Source organism: Idiotropiscis lumnitzeri, chromosome 1 (assembly GCF_059441095.1).
Source record: "Idiotropiscis lumnitzeri isolate Australia: NSW breed Sydney's pygmy pipehorse chromosome 1, RoL_Ilum_1.0, whole genome shotgun sequence".
In the NCBI taxonomy this organism is placed as follows: domain Eukaryota; kingdom Metazoa; phylum Chordata; class Actinopteri; order Syngnathiformes; family Syngnathidae; genus Idiotropiscis; species Idiotropiscis lumnitzeri.
In genome coordinates, this window is record NC_142391.1 from 46733324 (window position 1) to 46754417 (window position 21094).

The 21094-nt window shown below is 42.6% G+C and overlaps 1 protein-coding gene across 4 annotated transcripts; it reads left to right on the forward strand.

Moving 5' to 3' along the window:
- Window positions 1-9926: 9926 nt before the first annotated feature.
- Window positions 9927-17589, forward strand: LOC148344817 (uncharacterized). Of its 4 annotated transcripts, XM_088307293.1 has the most exons (8): window positions 9927-10068; window positions 10727-10846; window positions 11447-11610; window positions 12861-13049; window positions 13987-14037; window positions 15344-15439; window positions 16457-16554; window positions 16659-17589. In XM_088307293.1, exons 6-8 carry the CDS (start codon window positions 15362-15364, stop codon window positions 16957-16959), a joined length of 477 nt encoding a protein of 158 aa, XP_088163419.1. In that variant the 5' UTR covers window positions 9927-10068; window positions 10727-10846; window positions 11447-11610; window positions 12861-13049; window positions 13987-14037; window positions 15344-15361; the 3' UTR covers window positions 16960-17589. The 4 variants fall into 4 exon arrangements, with proteins under 4 accessions (XP_088163419.1, XP_088163435.1, XP_088163411.1 ...); XM_088307309.1 differs by lacking the exon at window positions 13987-14037 and having other exon boundaries at window positions 16402-16554; XM_088307285.1 differs by lacking the exon at window positions 13987-14037.
- The last annotated feature ends 3505 nt before the right edge of the window (window positions 17590-21094 follow it).

The window sequence follows — 21094 nt, forward strand, 5'->3', positions numbered from 1 at the left end:
TAGGGTATATAAAAACACATCACGATGCTGTTCTGCAAGGTAAGGGTGTTCTCGTGTGTGTGTGAGAGTTCAGAATGGAGATGGCTCTCGGAAAGCAACTGTTTCTCAGTCTATTGGTCCTCGATTTGATGCATCTGTAGCGCCTGCCAGAGGGCAACAGGTCGAACAGGTGTGAGTTTGGGTGGGTATTGTCTTTGACGATGTTGAGAGCCCTTCTGAGGCACCGGGCGGTGTAGATGTCCGACAGTGAGGGGAGAGGGCAGCCAATAATCCTTTGCGCTGTTTTGACTGTCCTCTGGAGCCTCACTCTGTCCGCCTCAGTGCAGCCGCTGTACCAGGTGGAGACACAGTACGTCAACAGGCTCTCAATGGACGAGTGGTAGAAGGCTAGCAGCAGCTTCCTGTCCAGGTTGAATTTCCTGAGGACTCTCAGGAAGTGCAGACGCTGGTGGACCTTCTTTACCACTGCTGTGGTGTTGTGAGTCCAAGAAAGGTCGTCGGAGATCTGTACTCCCAGGAACTTGAACGTGTGGACCCTCTCCACACACACGCCTTTGATGCAGAGGGGGGGCGGCACCGTCTTGTTCCTCCTGAAGTCGACGACAATCTCCTTTGTTTTTGCAGTGTTAAGGTGCAGTCTGTTGTCCTTGCACCAAGCTGTCAGTCTCTTTACCTCCTCTCTGTAGGCTGTCTCGTCACCTTCCGAGATCAGACCGACCACTGTCGCGTCGTCAGCAAACTTGACGATGGTGTTGTTGCCATGGGCCGGGCTGCAGTCGTAGGTGTAGAGGGCGTATAGGAGAGGGCTCAGCACGCATCCTTGAGGGGAACCGGTGCTCAGCATGCAGGTGGAGGACGTGTAGGGGCCGAGCAACACAGTCTGGGGTCTGTTGGTCAGAAAGTCCTTAATCCAGATGCGTGTGAGGGCAGGGAGGCCGAGAATGTCAAGTTTGGCGACGTGGATGTCTGGGATAATTGTGTTGAATGCCAAGCTGTAGTCCACAAAGAGCATCCTTGCATAGCTCTGCTGTTGTTCCAGGTGGCCCAGCACAACATGCAGAGCAGTGTTGATGGCGTCCTCAGTGGATCTGTTAGCCCAGTATGCAAACTGGTAGGGGTCCAGAGTGGGAGGAAGGCAGTCCCTGATGTGCTGGAGAACCAGCCTCTCGAAGCACTTCATGATGACTGGTGTGAGAGCAACAGGACGGTAGTCATTCAGGTGGACGGCTGGTGACTTTTTGGGGACAGGAATAATGGTGGAAGTTTTCAAGCAGGAGGGGATGACTGCTTGAGCCAGGGAGCGGTTGAAGATCCTGCAGAATACATGTGACAGTTGGTGGGCACATGTTTTGAGGACCTTGCCTGGTATTCCGTCGGGTCCAGTAGCTTTCCTGGGGTTAACAGCCAGGAGCGCGCGCCTCACATCGTGTTCCTCTACGGTGAGTGGGGGGGAGTTGGAGCATGAAGTGCGGGGGTGTGACGGTTGGGGCGAGTCAAAGCGAGCAAAGAAGCAGTTAAGCTCCTCTGCCAGCGATGCACTCGGGTCTGCAGAGGTCGTGCTGCTGCCACGGAAGTTGGTGATGCTCCGTAGACCCTGCCACACCTCCCGTGGTCTGTTACTGGCAAGGTGGGCCTCCAGCCTCCCCTTGTAGGTTGCCTTGGCTAGCTTGATGCCTTTGCTCAGGTCAGCACGAGCCACCCTGTACTGGGCTTTGTCGCCTGACCTGAAGGCAGCGTCACGGGCCTTGAGGAGAGAGCGAACCCTGCTGGACATCCAGGGCTTCGCATTTGGGAAGGTCCGTATAGTCCTGTGTAGGGACACAGTTTCCATGCAGAACTTGATGTAGTCCACTACACAATGTGTGTAGACATCAAGGTCCTGATGATCAAAGAGGCCCCAGTTTGTGTCTTGAAAGCAGTCCTGTAATTCACTCATGGCGCCGTCACGCCAGGTTTTCACAGTCTTTGTGGTGGGCCTGAATCTGCGCCTGAGAGGGGTGTATGCAGGTGCGAGCTGCAAGGACAGGTGGTCTGACTGGCCGAGGGGGGCGAGTGGGAGGGCCCTGTATGCGTGCTTGATGTTCGAGTACACATGGTCGAGAGTGTTGTCTCCCCTCGTTGGGCACTTGACATGCTGGTGAAACTCTGGGAGTACAGTCTTTAAATTGGCCTTATTAAAGTCTCCCGCTACTATGTGAACGCCATCAGGGTGGGCCCGCTGATGTTTATTGATGACGCACGCGAGTAGCGAGAGCGCCGTGCTAGTGCTAGCGTCGGGAGGGATGTAAACAGCTGTGACAATCACGACCGTTAGCTCCCTCGGGAGAAAATAAGGCCGGCATTTAACGGACATGAACTCGATGTCGGGGGAAGAGTGCTTCTCGACGATCGTGCTATCGCCGCACCAGTTCTCATGCACGTAAACACAGAGCCACCCCGCCCCGTCTCTTACCGGTGTCCCTTGTCCGATCCGCGCGATGTAGCGAGCTGGATGCTAGCATCGGGGACGTCTGCGTGCAGCCAGGATTCCGTGACGACGATCACACTGCTGTCTCGCACATAGCGGTTTCCCAGGATTTGTAATCCCAGGTCGTCGATTTTGTGGACCACGGATCTGGCGTTGGTGAGGTACAGACTCGGCAGTGGTTGCCTATGGGGCTGCCGTCGCAGCCGTTGCAAGACACCGGACCTGCAGCCCCGCTTCTGCTTCCTCTCTCTGCGTCGCCTGCGCCGCCTCCCGGTCCCGATGACAAGCCACGGTGAGCCGGGCAGCCTCGCCAGTTCGTCCGGAATTTTGCGATCATAGCATATTCAGTAAATATAAACCTGCTAAATTAAATAATTGACATTCTGTCCCATAAATGTTTAAAATGCCGGTAATTGCCATACAATCCTTCAAGGGTCGACGAGCGATGTTCGGGAGGAGGAGCAGTGGTGGTGGTGCGTTTCCCTCGGGCATGTGTCGGTAAATCCAGCGGAGTTCAGCGGCAGTGGATTGAAGTTGTCCTGACACAGGTTGATGACATGACAGGAACAGGCAGAAGTGCGAGAAGCAGACTGGCCTGCGGGTCCACATGGCAGACAGGTGCTAACTTTGATAGGTAAGCTAAACTTTAGCCACAGTAGACGCGTCAGCGTCTATGCAATCGGTGGGTGGCATTCATGAGAATCGGGATCGCTCAACATACAGATAATAATAAATAAAATCACTGTAACTGGAGGGATTGTAAACTGCTAAAGCAGGTACAACAAGCGGATCCAAAAAATTTCTGAGAGTTACCGGTGAGCAGTGGCAGCCAAACGTGCCAGCGTCCACTCAACCGGGAGTTGATTCAATATTCACAATATTTTATTATTTTGTCGTACAGTTGTTTAAAAATGGCTCGCTATCGCCCCCTAGAAAAGAAAAACAGCCCCATATCTCTGTTTCACCAAACTGAAAATTTGATGAAGTGTGTACAAAGCCAAGACCTAATAAAAAGTCTCATGGAGCCGTATGCTAAATTGAACAGGAAGTCGGCCATTCTAAATTTATCAGAATCCGAAATCCTTTTATTGTCATTGTACAGTGTGCAACAAGATTAGGGAGCTCCCCTCTCCAGTGCAATACAACAATAATTTAATCAAATATATAAATTAGATAAATAAGAGAATAAATATTGTGATGGAAAATAGTATGAAATTGGAGAAATACAACACAATACGTCGCTGTTCAGCAAGGTAAGGGTGGTCGTGTGTGTGTGCATGTGTGTGAGAGTTCAGAATGGTGATGGCTCTCGGAAAGAAAATGTTTTTCAGTCTATTAGTCTTTGATTTGATGCACCTGTAGTGCCTGCCAACAAATTTACTTCAAACATTGACGAGGCTTTGAAAACAAAAGCTGCTCTAACTTTAACTCCAAGCAAATTCCTCTTGAAGATTCCTCACGTTATTTCTCGGAAATATTTCACATTTCCAACGTGCCAGTACCCCAACGTTGTCCGGGTGGCGAGGGCCCTTTATAGCTGCTCGCAGCTCTAGTTTTTAATTAATTTTTTTAAATCAATGGTGATGACAGTGAAATATGTCTTGTCTGGTATCATGATAGCTGGAGGATATTTTGTCATGATATTTTAGTCAGGCCTGATAACAGTGATGTATGCTGATTTAAGGCTACTTTTATTTTGAAATGCCGTATCACATTTTGGTGGGACCGCATTTGATGGACAACTGGGGTTGTCTAGTGTCCCCCAAAATGGGTCTGATATCACGATAGCTCGAGGGTATTTTGAAATGATTATTTTAAAATCAGTGTTGATGACAATGAAATGTGCATATTTCAGGTGGGTTTTTTTTTATTGTGAAATTACACATCAGATTTTGATGGGACCATTTTTGATGAACAGCTGGGGTCGTCTAGTGTCCAACAAAACTAGTCTGGTATTACGACAGCTCCAGCTCTTTTATTTTAAAATGCCTCCTTACATTTTGATGGGACTACTTTTGGTGGAAAGCTGTGTTGTCTTGTGTCCTCCAAACCTGGTTTGGTATTACCATAGCTAGAGGATATTTTTTAATGAAATTTTAAAGTCAGGCATGATGACAGTGAAATGTGCAGATTTCAGGCAACTTTTAGTTTGAAATTACAAATTAGATTTCGATGGGACCACTTTTTATGGACAGCTGGGGTAGTCTCGTGTCCCACAAAACTGGTCTGGTATCACGATAGCTCGAGCTATTTTTTTTTTAACTCAGTGGTGATGACCGTGAAATAAGCGAATTTCAGGCTACTTTTATTTTGAAGTGCCACATCACATTTTGATGTGACCACTTTTGGTGGACAGCTGGTGTGGTCTAGTATCCCCAATCCTGGTTTGGTATCACGATAGTTTGAGGATATTTTTTAAAGATTTTTCTTTTAAATCAGTGTTGATCACAGTGCATATTTCAGGTGATTTTTTTATTTTTAAATGCCACATCAAATTTTGAAGTGACCACTTTTTGTGGACAACTGGGGTGGTCTGGTGTCCCGCAGAACTTGTCTGGTATCACGATAGCTTGAGGATTTTGTAATGATTTTAATTTTTTTAATCATTGGTGACGACAGACAAATAAGCAAATTTTCACGCTTTTATTTTTAAATATCCCATCAGATTTTGATGGGACCACATTTGTTTTTACGGTTCCGTCACCACGCGAGTGGCTACCTGCTAAAGCAGCACGGCTCACTATTTGAGCCTTTTTCGCGTGTTTTTTCCTTTACCCAGTTTTATTTATTTTACCTCATCGCAGCAATGGACATCCAAATTGCGGTGGTTTTATTGCTGCTGGGGGCTGTTTTTTGCGTGATCGTGTCCGGAGATGTCACTGGGAGCTACGGATCAATCGTTTACACAAGAGATCAGCTGTTAGCACTTCGTGCTAACCCCGTGCCGACTCCCGGAGCGAGACCCGATATCCCCCACGAGTTGAGGAGGAAGAGACGGGGGATGTCGCGCGGGGGCGAAACGCCAGGCAAAGAGGAGGCGTGACCACCCCGTCCTCCTGTCCGTTTTTATGGGAAATGTTAGATACCTTCCCAAGAAAATGGACGCGGCACGAGAGGAACTTCCAATGAGCTAGCTTGCTGATGTTCACGGATTCATGGCTAACAGACCTAACGCCGGACACCGTCGTGGAATTTGACGGCTTCCAAATACTACTTGCGGACAGGACACTGGAAAGAGGAAAGAGGAGGGCTGGCTGTGTTTGTTAATGATAGATAGTGTAACCCTAGGCACATCACAGCTAAGGAGCAACTTTCCAGTCGGGACAATGAGCTGCTAGCTGTTAGCATGCGTCCATACTTGACAAGCATCGCGAGTTAACAAGGACGTGCACGTAACAGGTGCGTGAGTAAACTGCTTAAAACTTTGATCGTCATTCAGCTGACCTACAAATTGAGACGCTACAGTCAGTTTGACGTTTTTGTTTGCTTGATTGTGGATTGACATGGAGGAACAAGACAGTGGAAAGCGGACATTAAAAATGACGGAGAAAAGCTGTAGAAGATCACAAGCCTAAACGGATGCAGGCACGCAGGTGCAAATTTGCTCAATTGACCTCCATGCAACGTCAAATTGAACAATTGATGGAGGATGATGCAAATGTTGACGCTGTAAAAAACTGAGCTTCGTGTTTGCTTTAGCGGCATGGAGCAAGAATTTGTGGACCTCAATTCCGGTGTGCAAAATTTAAAGACTGAAGAGGATTTTGCCGATGACCAAAATAACTGGTTTGATCCAAAAAATTTAATTAATGGAAATGTGAGCAATGGAAGAAGGACGTTTTGAAACGTGCAGAGGAAGGATGCAATAAACAAATATCACCTGATGATAGTAGATCTGCATCAACTAACTACACCCATAGAAGTAGAAGTAAAGAATCTAACAGACAGAAGCTCACTTCTGTCAACGTCTTCAATTAAATTAAAGGCTCAAATGGAACGAGCATGTTTAAAGGCAAAGGCTGCTGATTTACAACAAAGGTTGGCACTTGAGCAAGAAGAAGCTGCAATTAAGGCAAAGAAGCAAATGCATGCAATGCAAACGGCACTCCCTGAGTCTGATGCTAAATTGGATGTCTTGAGAAGATATGAAAATACCCAGGAGGATGGTATCCACATTCCTGATGAGTGTGTTACAATTTAAACAAGGAAAAACATTCAATTACCATCACAGCCTATCAGAGCAACAAGCAGTGTTGACCTGAAATGCTCCCACTTCGACTATTCCAATGGCTAGATTTCCACATCAGACAGAAAGTAGAGAACAACAGGGACATGTGCTTGATGGCCTTTGCCAAGCAATCTCACAGCAAGCCAGTGTCGCAGAATACTTAGCAAAGAGTCAAAAAGCATCGCTACTTCCCGAACTTTCCATTCCTACGTTTAAAGGCGACCCTCTGCATTATAAAACCTGTATAGGTGCCATTGAACATGGGATTGAAGGCCGTACAAGTGATAACCGTGATCATCTTCAATTTTAGCTGCAGTATACTAGTGAACAACCACATGAGTTGGTGAAGAGCTGCATCCATATGGAACCTCTGACAGGACATACCAAAGCAAAACAAATCTTGAAGGAGTTTTATGGTGATGACTTCATGATAGCAGAAGCATATTTAAAGGAAGCCATGGATTGGCCAACAATCAAGTCTGAAGATGGTGTTGCACTTCAGTCTTTCACATTATTCCTTATGGGCTGTTTGAACATAATGGCAGATGTTAATTACATGGAGGACTTGGACAACATGGCTAATATAAAGGCATTGGCAAACAAACTTCCATACAGACTTATAGAATCTTGGAGAAAATTTGCCTGCAATCTCAAAGAAAGAACAAATAGAAGAGTGAAGTTTAAGGATTTTGTTGACTTTGTTGACAAGCACGAAAGATTCTATAAAACAGAAAACAAAATCACAACACACAGAAACACCAAAATCAAAGAAAGTCTTCACAACAGTCATTGTGCCCGCCAAGATGGAAAAACAACAAAACCACCACGCCAAAGGCAGAACCTGTTTCAGTGGATGCTATTGCCAAACCATGTGCTAATTGTAATGGAGAGCAACAGTCTCACAATTTGTAAGGAATTTAGGAGAAAGCATCACAAGGATAAGATTGACTTCTTGAGGAGCAAGGGTCTGTGTTTTGCATGTTTGATGCACGGTCGCATTAGCAGTTGCTGGAAACAAAAGCTTCAATGTCAAGAATGCTCTAGACTGCATCCTACAGCACTACACATTGTCCATAAACTTCTGCAAAGAAACAGCCTAAGACGATTGTGAATAGCAGTACCTATTAAGCGCCCTCGTACAAACAACAGAAACCTGGGGTGTCACTGGGGCCTGTAAATAGGACTGCATCCTTTCAATAATTCCGGGATGGGTCAAGGCACAAAAAGGAACCAAGACAGTGACGACTTACTGTCCGGTTTAAAAATGCCCTGACGCCTTTTTTAGACTGAAATAACTTACTAAAGTTTTCGTTTTGTGCCATTCAGAATGGGAGAGGGAGCCAGGAGGCGAAACAGCCGTCTTGCCAGTTCAATCCCGCACACCCTCTGACTCTCACCCTCCGTTCTGCCTTTTTATTGAAACTAACTCATCAATAACTAATCACCAGAAGACAGAAAAGCATCAACAACTAATCACCAAGAGACAGAAAACATCAATAACTCACGGTATAAAGGTCAGTTTAACTAAAGCATCAATAACTAATCACCAGGGACTCCAGCAGGCAGAAAATCATAACCCAAGGTCAGTTTAACTAAACACATCTTCAGGATGGGGTGTCTGTGTGTGTGTGTGTTAAAATAACAAGTAAGTGTCTCTGTGTGTGTTAAACATTAATGAGTGTATAAAAACATGATTATGAATACACAAACTGATTACCTATCCTCAGCCCATCTTACATTTCCCCCCTGTTGTGGATTTAAAAATCATGTCCTTACGGCTTTAAGACAGATCATCATAATGAAATCATACAACAGTGTGATCATCAGTGGAGGAGCGAAAACCTCACATTAGGGAAAAATTCCCCTCCTCCCTTCCGGCGTAGAATGAGATCCTCATAATTTGATGACCATCAGGGAATAAAACTTGTCCCTGGGGTGACTTGGTGGAGGCCCTTGCCTCGTTGTAGGAGAGGACAGCCGTCCTTACCTCCCGGATCTTCGTGTATGGTGTGTGTGTGTGTGCACGTGTGTGGACAGGGGCAAGAAGTCCATGTGTTTTTACGTTTTAGTGTCCAGTTTGAGTTCGTCATTCTCAACATTAATCAGGTTGTAACGGTACATTTGGGCAACAAACCTACGATTAACCATCATCTTTGTCATAAAAATAATGCAACATGAACAGACTAAACATAACAAAATGAAAACTATAATTATCCCTATATATTGTTTTTTTAAATTCTTCATAGTGTTCATAACATCAATAATTGTTTCATTTTTATTAAAAATTTAAATGCAGTAATGTACTCCAATCAAGGCTGATATTCCTTTGTTATGTACGTCATTAATTTCCAAACAATATCTAATCTTTTTGTTCTGTGGCTTCAACATATTTATCATCTCATCAATATTAGCACCACAGAGTACTGAGTTTCGAGATCCTCACAATAGTCGTTCTCAAAATGATATTTTTTTTTATCAATTTAGCTTTGTTAAGGTAAGATATTTTATTGACAATCTAATATTAATATGCAAAGAACATGTACATTAGTACGAAATGTAAAAAAAAATTGTGGTGGGGGGGGGGTGCGAATTGTTTTCTTCTTGGTAGGGGGGGCATGACAGGAAAAAATTTAGAACCACTGGTCTAGTCACACACCAGCTCGGGTTCATTCCCTACCAGAGAAATGACATTCCATGTCCCCAGAGCTAGGCGCTTTATGTTGCCGGGGATTGGACTGCCTTTGACTGCCTCCTAGCTCAAAAGAAACCCAAATTCTTTGGTCCCGCCCACTGGTAGTGAGCCGAAGCCCTTGTATTAAATAATAAATAAATACATAAAATAAAAAAATTAATAAATTTAAAAAACGGACCGATCCACTGCTTGGGTTAGTTTGACCCACCTTGAGATCCGTTCCCACTCAGTGACAGTGTCTACAAGCCACTGCCACCAGGCCAGTGAACCGACGTCCAGGCAGTGACAAAAAACGTGATCAAATTACATTGCTCATCATAAGGTGTTTGTGAGACGCTCTTTGTATGTTTCCTCAATTAAGACCTGTTTTCCATTGGTGTATTTGAAAAAAGTGGTGAACCTGTTAAATTCACTACAAAACGTTAAGAAGATGAAAGTAATGTTTGAAGGAATATTATTTTTCTATCGACATGCCGGCGGGCGGGCACAGATAGAGAGTGATAAAGCAGCACCACCCGCGCGGGGCGTGCTGACGAAAAGGCAAGCGCTCCTCCTCTCATCGCGTCCTTATTAAGACAGAAAAAAGACGCTGTTGAATTTGACCTATTCGCAGTTCGAGCAGGTGCTTAACGCTGGAGAATATCACCACTTCGAAGTTCGAACTGCTGTTGAAACGGAGAGGTAAGTGTTTTTCGTTTGTTTTTATTCAAAACATGCCTCGAGTGCATTTGTTCATGGTTAGAGATAGTTGTGTGGCAAACACTATACAAAGTAGCACCATGGATGTGGGCCTACAACACTGGCCTAGCAAACATGTGCTCCTACATCGACATAATTGACGAGCTCCAGTTAAGCATTGAATAATTATAAAACGTCATGGTGCTTTTACTCATTTAAAGAACTAAACCGACGCGTATTTTCATCCGGTGGTCAGGTTTGCATTGAATGTGAGCACGAGGGACGCTAGCTTGTTGCGTTAGCTTTGCGGAGCTAACAGCTTGCACTTTTGTTATAGAACAACAGAATGCAAGTACCATGATAATTTCTGTCATTAATTTTTGTGTAAGACACGATGTTCACTGGTTAATTACATGATTCTTAAAGCAAAGGTTACTGTGAATGCAATTTTGGTAAGATTTTTGTAGTCACACTGCATAAATCTGTCTGTCTGTTGTTTAAACTTCAATATCAACTATTATGGTTGAAATCGTTAATTGGGATGGAGGGATTGATATTTTTTTAATTTATAATTTATTTTTCTTACACTGATATTGTTAAAACTCCATTTAGCCTATAGTATTAATAATTCTCAACACAAAACTGTCTTTTTTCTTTATAGAATAAACAATGCCTTCCCTGAGATGCAGGAAGTCCCCAAAGCAGGATACTATTGAACATGCAGTCAAGGGTCTGGACAAGACTGCAGAGTTAGAAGCGAAGTATATAAACTCATTTAAAGGTATGATGTTAACGCTTTTGCTAAGATATATTATTGTTTTCTGATAACCAAGCTGACATCGTTTTTTAAGTGGTTATTTTACATTAAGAGTGTCTTGACCTTTTCTTTTGTCAGTTTCAAGTTATTTCAGTGAGCGTGAAACCTGATGGTAGGAGTTCTATCTAAATTAAGGCTGTACTTGATGACGCCCTCCGGCATTTTTATACCACAATAGACCGGTGAACAAGTCCGATATTGATAGTCTAGTGTAAAGCACGTTATACGTCACAGAGATCACGTGACGCGATCCAATATGACTGTGTATACAGTGTATGTCATTGTTATGAAACTAAATAATCTTAAAGTTTTTTTTTTACGTAACCAGGTGCCATTGACATTTGTACTTTCAGTCCTAATACATACTGGCTAATGCAATGCTGGAAAATGAATTTTGGCTGGTCTGTTCCTTTAAAATCATAAAGAAGGGCTCTGCTCTATCCCTCACAAGAAGCAATGTTTCAAACCACCCTACATTAGTATAGTGGCCCAAATGAATATGATGACTCCTTATTTGTGTGCTTAAAAATATGACGAAGCTATCTTGATTTCCCTGTTAACTAGGTCGAGGAGTATTTACCAAGGCCCCTTTCAGGAAAGACGACTTTATTCTTTATTATGGAGTACAGAGGAAAATTGATAGATTCTGATAAATCTCAACGCAGGAAGATGGATGGAAGAGGCACTGTCTTTTTGTTTGACTTCCGCCGGCAAGAAAAAACTTGGAGGTGAGGCAAAGATTGAGATGTTATCTTATTTTTGTTTTTATTTAAAAAAATAAACACATACTCATCCCATAAGTGTTAGGGGAAAAATCATTCTCTAAGCAAAAATGTATACCGTATTTTCGCACCCAAAAGACGCGCCGTGTCAAAGGGCGCAACACCTGTTGAGGCCGCTATTTCTGTCTTTGTAACATATACTGGACGCACCGCCTGACAAGACGATAGCACAGCTGCTGTTAGCATAGCATGAACTTGGCAGAGCTGCCCACACTGACACAGCCGATAGCAGCCTACTATGCCCCAATAACATGAGCAATCACCCCATTGTTGCAGCAGACGCCAAGTCTCTATTGACAATAGCTGACAATGGCTCAGGCCAATATTAGGTGCATTGGCAATAGCCTACAAAGCAACGTCAGGGGAGGGACTTGGCTGCTCACCACACTCCTTAGAGTCACGGTTTCAAAAAGAAAATAAAAAACTCATCATACAAGCAAACAATGAAACATAGAAATAAGATTAACACAAACATGTATCTCTCATGCCATCAATATACCCAAAAAAAATGAAAATAATACAAAAGCCACTCAGCCTTAGCTAATTCAAGCAATGCATTCTGGGAGCAGAGACCCACAATCCCATAGCTGTTTAGAGAGATTTGCATGGCTGTTTAAAGAGATGTGCTGTTATGCTTTGGACTTTTTGTCTGTTGTCTAAACCTGGGACGTTTCTTGCTTGCAATAACATAAATGATAAGACAGACTAAAACATTGTGGACAGCTGCCCTTTGTCCAGCTTTTTCCAACACCATCACCCAAACATTATAGTCAGATGGTGTATTTGTCACGGTCGATTGTAAGCATGGACAACTCACTCTTTGCCCAGCAGGGTGTGCTAACATGCACTTCCAACAGCTCGTTGATGACAAGGGCTGATGGACGTGAGTGGTACTTTGTCCATTTAATGGACGCATCGACTGACAGGGCGCTTTGTTTGCTTATGACTGCGAAAATACGGTAATTACTTTTATTCATGCGTTGAATCTGTACAAATGAAAATATAGACCATGAAGTCTCAAAGACAAGCTGTTAATAGGGTCTGATTCCAATAGAAATTTCTTGTATGATTTGATTTAGAAGATTTAAAAATTGTGGATTTCCTATTTTTATGTTTTGTGTACACAAGATTGTCTCAAAGATTAATTTCTGACATTGATTGAATAATTTTTTTTTTTTTTTTAAATCTATTTTAAGTGTTGATGCCGCTCAAGAAGATGGCAGTCTGGGAAGACTGGTTAATGATGACCACATGCACCCCAACTGTAAAATGAAGAAGAAGACAACAGAGGACAGACCACACCTCTGTCTGTTTGCGCTCCGAGACATTGATGTTGGCGAAGAAATAACTTAAGACTATGGACCAGCTGGCCTTGGAGAACACAGGTTTGTAAGATGCATCTTTAAGTACAATAACAGAGCCCACTTGTGGTGTTCTGGTGATGTAGTTTCCAATTAGTTTGGCAATCTAATAAATGTATGTTGAGGTTTCTATGGAAGTTGAACATGCTGACTGACTGGGGGAGTTCTCCATTGTCCACTATCTGTAATTCAAATTTGTGGGTCTGAGTCAAAGTTTGGCTCTTCAGGAACAACGAACTGGTCAGGGAGTGACAGTATTACAAAGTTCTGCGTTACTCTTTTCTGGGCGGTGGCCCTGTTAGGCCATCATATGCCATATTGCAAATATCCCCATTGTGGGACTAATTAAGGACATCTTTATGTTGTGGTTTCCCTACCAGAACCAGCACCAACCCTGTATATTCATGATATAAAACACTGTTTCAATTTGATATTTAGCCTTTCTATACTGTAAAAATAGAAGACCCCAGGCTTTCCTGCGCCCCCTTGCCCAATTGGTGGTGTTCAGGAGACAACCTGGGACTGAAATATCAGTCACAACCAGTGTTGTTTTCGTCACTGATGACTATGACGAAAATACTTCGTTAACGCCCCTTTTTTAATGACGATGACAAGCTAAACGAGGTTCTTTTATGACGAAAACATGACGTGATGTACATGAATTTTTTTCGTTGACGAGACAAAATTGTTAGCATGTGGTTCATAAATTATTTTATGTTGCTTTTAGTGAAATAAAGCCACAACAGTTGCCCAACAAAATGTTTTGCTTCTCTGCTTATTTTGGAGCAGTGAGCATTGATTCCACTGTTGCCACTTTTTTCTGTTTGTAATGAAGAATCCTTTGTAGTCCATCCAAAAGTCTTTGTTATTGGGTGGAAACCTTGAATGCCTTGTTTTAACTCAAATGGACTTAAACCCATCCATCCATCCATCCGTTATCTGTACCGCTTCTCCTCACTAGGGTCGCGGGGGGTGTTGGAGCCGATCCCAGCTGTCTTCGGCAGTAGGCGAGGTACACCCTTGAATTGGTGTCCAGCCAATCGCAGGGCATACATAGACGAACAACCATCCACGCTCACACTCATGCCTAGGGGCAATTAGAGTTTCCAAGCAACTTGCCATGCATGTTTTAAGAATATGGGAGGAAACCGAATTACCCAGAGGAAACCCACGCAGGAAGGCCGGAGCCAGAATCGTACCTACGACCTCAATATTGTGAGACCATCCTGCTAACCAGTTGGGCCACCGTGCCGCTTGGACTAAAACCTTTGTGAATAAATTGACGAAAACTAGGGTAAAACTTTTTTTGCGTTTCCGTCGATTAAAACTGGACTAAAACCCTTTTTTTAGTTTTCGTTGACTAAAACTGGACTAAAACTATAACGAATTGGGATGACTAAATGTGATGTAAACAAATCAGCACTTTGTCCAAATGACTTGGACAAAATCTAAAATGCCTGCCAAAAACAACACTGGTCACAACACGTGTCTACAGAAGATTAATTGGCATGGGCGAAATTAATTAGTTTTATTTCATTCATGAGCTTATGTTTTGTTTTGGGTGGCTAAGGCTTAAAATGTGTAAAAATCTAATCCAACCTCAAATATAATTAATTCAATAAATTTATGATGCTACTAAAACATCGAAGCAGCCTCCTCCAGGCTTTACAGACTCAGAAATGGAGGTATGCGTATCGTGTACTCATCCTGTCGTGTCTCGAGATGTTAAAATTGCAGTTAGATAGACGTGTGCTGATTAGACAAGACTTCTAATATATCTGGTGTCACAGGATATTTGTCAGTGAATGTGTATGTCTGGTTTGAGGCTCACTCAGCTTTTTCTTGTGTTGTGGGGTCCAGTTGAGTTGAATTGCGTGTCAGGTATGTTGGCCATCTGACACCCAACTGTCAGGTTTGTGTTTGTGGGGACCCCGTAGAGCCATTTTTATTGTTGACATAAATCATAGCTAATCATCTTTTCCTTCATTATCATATGAAATACAGTTAGGAGTTGTATGTGCCTTTACTATGTTATAATCTTAGAACCTACCAGCCACTACAGGTGTCCGACAAGAAGACTTTTGGCTGTCCTGTGCTCCATTGCGGCCCTGGTGGCGTTCAAAAGACAACCTGTGACTGAAATATCAGTCACAACATATCTCTACTGAAGATTAATTGTCATGCGCTAAAGTAATTGGTTTTGTTTCATTCGTGAACTTGTTAGTTTTTGTTTTGGGTGGCCAAAGCCTAAAATGTGTAAAATTCTGATCCATTTTCTTTTTTTAATTCATTAAATTAATATTCAACTTGTTCATTAGGATGGAGGACAACCGACAATGACGGAATCGGCTGAGGTTGATGCCACCAGAACATCGAAGCAGCCTTCTCAAGTTTTGACAGACTCTGAAAAGGAGGTATGCGTATCATGTGGTCATCCTGTCGTGTCTTGAGATGTTAAAATTACAGTTAGATAGACCTGTGCTGGTTGGACAAGTTTTCTAATATATCTGGACATAAATCGTAGCTAATAATATTTTCCCTCATCATCATATGATATACAGTTATGCCTAGTATATGTCTTTACTATGTTACAATCTAAGAACCTACCAGCCACTACAGTTCTCTCATTGGGAGACTTAAGCTTTCGTCAGGCTGTCGACTGCTGCATTGCCCTCTTATTGGCTTTAAGTACACAACCTGTAACTGAATTATCTGTCAGAACAGAACCTATGTGTCCACAGCAGGTGATTTGGCATGTGGATTCTTCAGATTTTTAGAAAATAGGTAAAATTGTGATCAAAAGTTTAAAATGTCTAAAATTCTGGTATAGTTTGCAATAGTATATCTATTAAATCATTTCAAAACTTCTTAACAAGGATGGAGAACATTGGCTGTGACCGAATTGGTTGAGGTTTACATTACCAGGACCATTGAGCAGCCTCCTCGGGATCTACAAATTTAGGAATGAAGATATGCATCCCATGTTACAATCCTGTTATGGCCCGAGGTTTTGAAGTTGCAGTTACATATTGGGCTGGGCGATATGGCTGATAAGTACATAGCGATATAAGTATTTCATATGGGTCCATCGATACACATTGAATTCTTTTTTCATATTATTTTATTCATTATTTTTTTTATTTTCCAATATTTTCACTGCCCTGTTAAAAAAACATTTAATGTAGTTTTCCTCCCGGGAGCTTTTTGTTACGGTCAATTAATTTTGTTATTACATTATTTTGTCATATCATTCATCAATATTTTAGTTTTTTTTTTTTTTTTCAAATAGAATTAAGACCTTTTTCTGTGCAGATTCCTCTGGGGATTAAGTATTTAATGGGTTCTCAATTTTCTCTTGGACTCTGATGCAACCCAGTCTCCTCCCTTGGACAAAAAATATGGGCTGAATCTTCCTTGGAATAACGACACAGATTCTGACGAATCATTGTCAAATCCTGCCCCTGAACTTTGCGCCTCAGACCCAGACCATATTACTATCCCAAGGCTCAGGAGGACCAAAAGTATACAGGTAAACAACCCATATAGATTTCAGGGAATCTTACAAGCAAATTGCATATATTTTATTGGTCTCCTGCCTTCTATCCTTTATATTTCGTTGTTGTTGTTTTTTAGATTAAAAAAACAGGCTGACTTTGGAATGGATAAGCATTATTACTCCAACTCAGATGACAGTGGAGATGAATATATTCCGGATACAAGTGAGGCCTCTGATTCAGACGGAAGTGTGTCTTTGAAAATTGTGGACCCTCTCTTGAAGTCTAAGAATGCCTTCAGAGATTTTTCTCCCACACCACGAATCTCAAAAGCCACCTCAACGCAGGTTGTTAATCAAGGGCGTTCACCCGTTCGGAGGAGTAGCAGCACTGGTGTGATTCTTGAATTCTATGGCTCTTCAAATATTTGTGCAGTTTAACACAAATCATCCAAAATAGAATTCAAGCACATCTGTGACAGAAATTCAAATTCAGAAGTCAAAGAGAGAGAACAAAAAAAAAAATCTAATGCTGCGCTTCTTCCGAAGACATATACTGTAAACATTAAATGTATGTTAGGACAATCTTGAAAAAAGTATTAGAACACCCTTTACTTTTATTTCTTGTTAATTTTATTAACCAAAATATGTCCATTTTTATTACAGATTAATGAATACAAAATTAAAACTCTAATCAGCTACTTTTTAATCATTATATTTGTATAAACAAATGTTATACATCTGTGTGTTAACTTATACAAGAAATGACGGAAAAGCAAGGGTGGTTTAGTATTTTTTTATCGTATATAGTCTGTATAATATCTTTAACCTATGCTGATGCTGTTTAATACTGATTTAAATAATAATAATAATGTCATAATCTGTTGGTTTTACATGAACAAAACCTTTCAAGCACTTTTTAAAATTCTAAATACTACCTCTTGTCAGTAAGTTGGTTCACAGCACTGCCTTGGAGTGAAAGTGTGTAGTGCTGAGACAGTCGGTATGTGCTGAGTCGTCTGACGTTTGTGTGACTGGTACCCAGGAAGGTAGCAAAACCAGGCAGTGTGTATGTCGTACCCAGGAAGGCAGAGAAACCAAGCAATATGTATGTGGTACCCACGAAGGCAGAGAAACTAAGCAGTGTGTATGTGGTACCCGGGAAGGTAGCAAAACCAGGGAGTGTGCATAGATACAGACCCCAAAAGTGATTAAAACCAAATAAAGTCCCCAGAAGATCATCTGTAGTCAGGTGAAGGACCCTGTACTTTGTTCAACTCATTTACTCCCTTAGACGTACAAAGACGTCTTTTAATGCAATGGCGCCCTCTACCAAAGACGTATAAGTACGTTTCCTGTCTTTTTTACGTCATAGTGTACATAAGGGTCTGATGCAACCTCTGACTGAGAATCAGCCTTGTCCGCATTGTGAATCATGTAAAAATCACCCAGCAGGGGGCAGAGGTGCAAAAGATCCGCCTTGAATCTGCGCCAGAGGTACAAATGGGGGGCGGGATCCTGGGGTAGACTTATAAGTGTGGAGAGCAGCGTGGGTAGCAGCAGCATCGGCAGCACTAGCAGCAGTCGCATTAGTAGCGTTAGCAATGAAATCCTCCAAGCAAATGACGATCGAGGAATGCTTTTTTGTAAAAAAAAAGCTTCCTAAAAGCATCAAGGCGATGGAGACGCTTTGGTTGAGAGGATGACGCTTCGTCGTCGTCACAACAAACAGGCGTCTAAAGAGGGTGCGCGTGCCTTGCGGCCTGCATCGCCTGCCTTCGGACAATAGCCAAAGCAGCTGAGAGTCCTCACCAGATCCCCCCGAACGAGGAGGTAAGCGCTCGCAAGTTACCATTGAACATGTGGTTTTACCCCTCATGCTTTTATTGTACATATCATGCATCTTGCGGGCAGAAAATGTCGCATAAATGTGCAGTTAGACGCGAGCGTATCTCCTCCCCGACGAGGAAACAACAATACTGAATGGTGTGGTAATCATGCATACTTTCTAAAATTCACAGATTGTGCATCCCGCGGCAAGAAAGTTCCTCCTCGTCTTGTTGGTGTAAAGAAAGGTAAATTATAATATGAAACTTCACACGCCAGCAATAAAATGCAGCAATAAATATATATTTCCAATTGTTTATATTTCTGTAATTTACAGGTTGTGCATCAGGAAGCAGTGGTTCCGGATGGCGTCACACTGGATGGCAACCGAGGAAAATCGACTTTACAGCAACCCCTGGACCACTGAATGCCGCTGCCCATTTGGAGTCTGAGGAGCCAGCTGATTTCCTGCAGCTGTTTCTCACGGATGAGCTTCTGCAGCACATCGCGGATGCCAGCAATCACTTCCCAGACAATTATTTTCACACAAACCCCAGTGGACAAACACAAGCTCGCCTATTTTCCACGGACCAGCAAAGCCAGACCACAACGAAAGTGTCGGGTCTGTTTGCGCAAAGGCAAACGGAGTGAAACAAGAATGTGGTGTGAACTATGTTGTGTGCCCTTGCATCAAGGCAACTGTTTTATTTTATATCACACAAAAAAAAAGTATGTATGACACTGATGTATTTCATTTTTGTACATAGTTCAACAGTTCAGTCGTTTAGTGTTATGTGCAAATAAATTTATTTTATCAAAAACATATTTTTTGTCCTTTTTTTGTTATTTTATAGAAGGCATGCATTATTTAGATGTTAGAGGTGTCATAAAAGCCATAAATAATAGTGTCAAAGTTCAAATTATGGTCAAAATGCATCAGTTTACAAAAAGCTCATTTTCTCAGTTTTTTCCCCAGGGATTGGAGTTTTCATGAAATTTAGCTATTTTCAAATGCCGATTGTTCAAGAATGGAAAAAGATAGGAACAAACATTTTTTTTCTGTTGAAAGAAGAGAGTCTCATCTTTCTTCGGGTGTGCTCCATGTCTATATAGCATTAGAATACAATATTCTGTGGGCCTTGCAATATTAGTCAAAACCCAGGAAAACTCTGGGATTGAGTGGGTTGCTCCAGTGAAAATGGCTGGTATTTAATGAGTTAAGACTGGTTAGGACATCCGGCTCGCAGTCCCAAGGTGCAGGGTTCGATCCCGGGACCCAGCTTTCCTGTGTGGAGGTTGCATTTGTGAGTGAGTTTGAGCGCAGATGGTTGTTCGTCTTTGCGTGCCCTGCGATTGGCTGGCAACCACTTCAGGGTGTGCCCCGCCTACTGCCCGTTGACAGCTGGGTAGGCTCCAGCACGCTATCCTTGTGAGAATAAGCGGATTGGATATTACATGTATGTGTTTATGCCCTAGGCCAGGCGAGGGCAAACTACGGCCCGGGGGCCACATGCGGCCCGTTAAAAGTTTTAATCCGGGCCGCCGAACTTGAAAAAAAATTTAATGAATAAACCTTGTTAATGTTTTATTTTCTAAACACTGTGGTTTTCAAAGACAAATATTATTGTTGGAATGCTTTTATTCACTTTCATATAAAATTAAATGTATTTTTTTTCTCAGATGAGGTGAGGTTTCCAAAACACTCCATCCATCTGCTCCTGGTCCGGCCCCTCTGTCATATTTTAGAACCCATTGTGGTCCTCCAATCAAAAAGTTTGCCCGCCCCTGCCCTAAGCTTTGTGTCTTTGCTTGGTTGACTGTGTAATGAGTGTATGAATGCATCTCAATTTTTCGGGTTGGGCTGTGGGGGAGGGGAGGGTGGCTGCCTGACATAAAGCAGACTGTCCTGCACATGCGCAGACCAGCCGAGTGTGTGAAGTGTGCGTAAGTGCAGTACCGGGACCGACCACTAGACAGCGATCCTGAGTAATTTTTCCGCACACACATTTCTAGCACACTCGTCTTGTTTTTGTGACCTTCCTGGGAAGCCCTGAAACTTTGACAGGACCTCCCCCTGAGCTTCTTATCACTGAATTCAATGCTCTTTTTTGTGGGGCCCAGATTTTTGGTCCCCACAAAAATTTTGGTCCCCTACAGTGGGTGTGCTGTCCGATGTTGGTCCCCAACATGTAGCTTATACAAACACACACACACACCCCTACTTGTTTTTGTGACATTGTTGGGCCACCTGAGCAAAACTCACATTGTGGGAACCACCCTTTCTAGTGGTTGTACAGCTCTGAAAAAAATCAGGCAGTGTCCAGGAATTTAGTTAAACACAAAAACCACTTCAAATTACCAATTAATGACCTGGAGGTCAAATGAGTGACTCAAGTGCATGTAATTCAGTCACTGTAGCCCAAAGATTCTCTGGGCCAGTGGATGAACCATTATTCGTCTTGGACAGCATTGAAGCAGGCCGTAGCCTGGTTTCTAAAGCTGAAAGACTTACTGACAGAGTAAAGGAAAATAGAAAGGAGTTAATCACATTAGGTGAAGAAGGCAAGATGAATTTATTCAAGAGAACTGTCAAAGGAAAGTATTTGACCTGCGACGACTTGGATAAAGCAGAAAGAGAACTTGTGAAATACTGTCAAAGGCGAAGTTTCAAAAAAGATTTAGCCATATTTGAAAAACAAAAAAGGGTGAAGAAAAGTAGCCCACTTTACAAGTTCAATATAGTACTTCA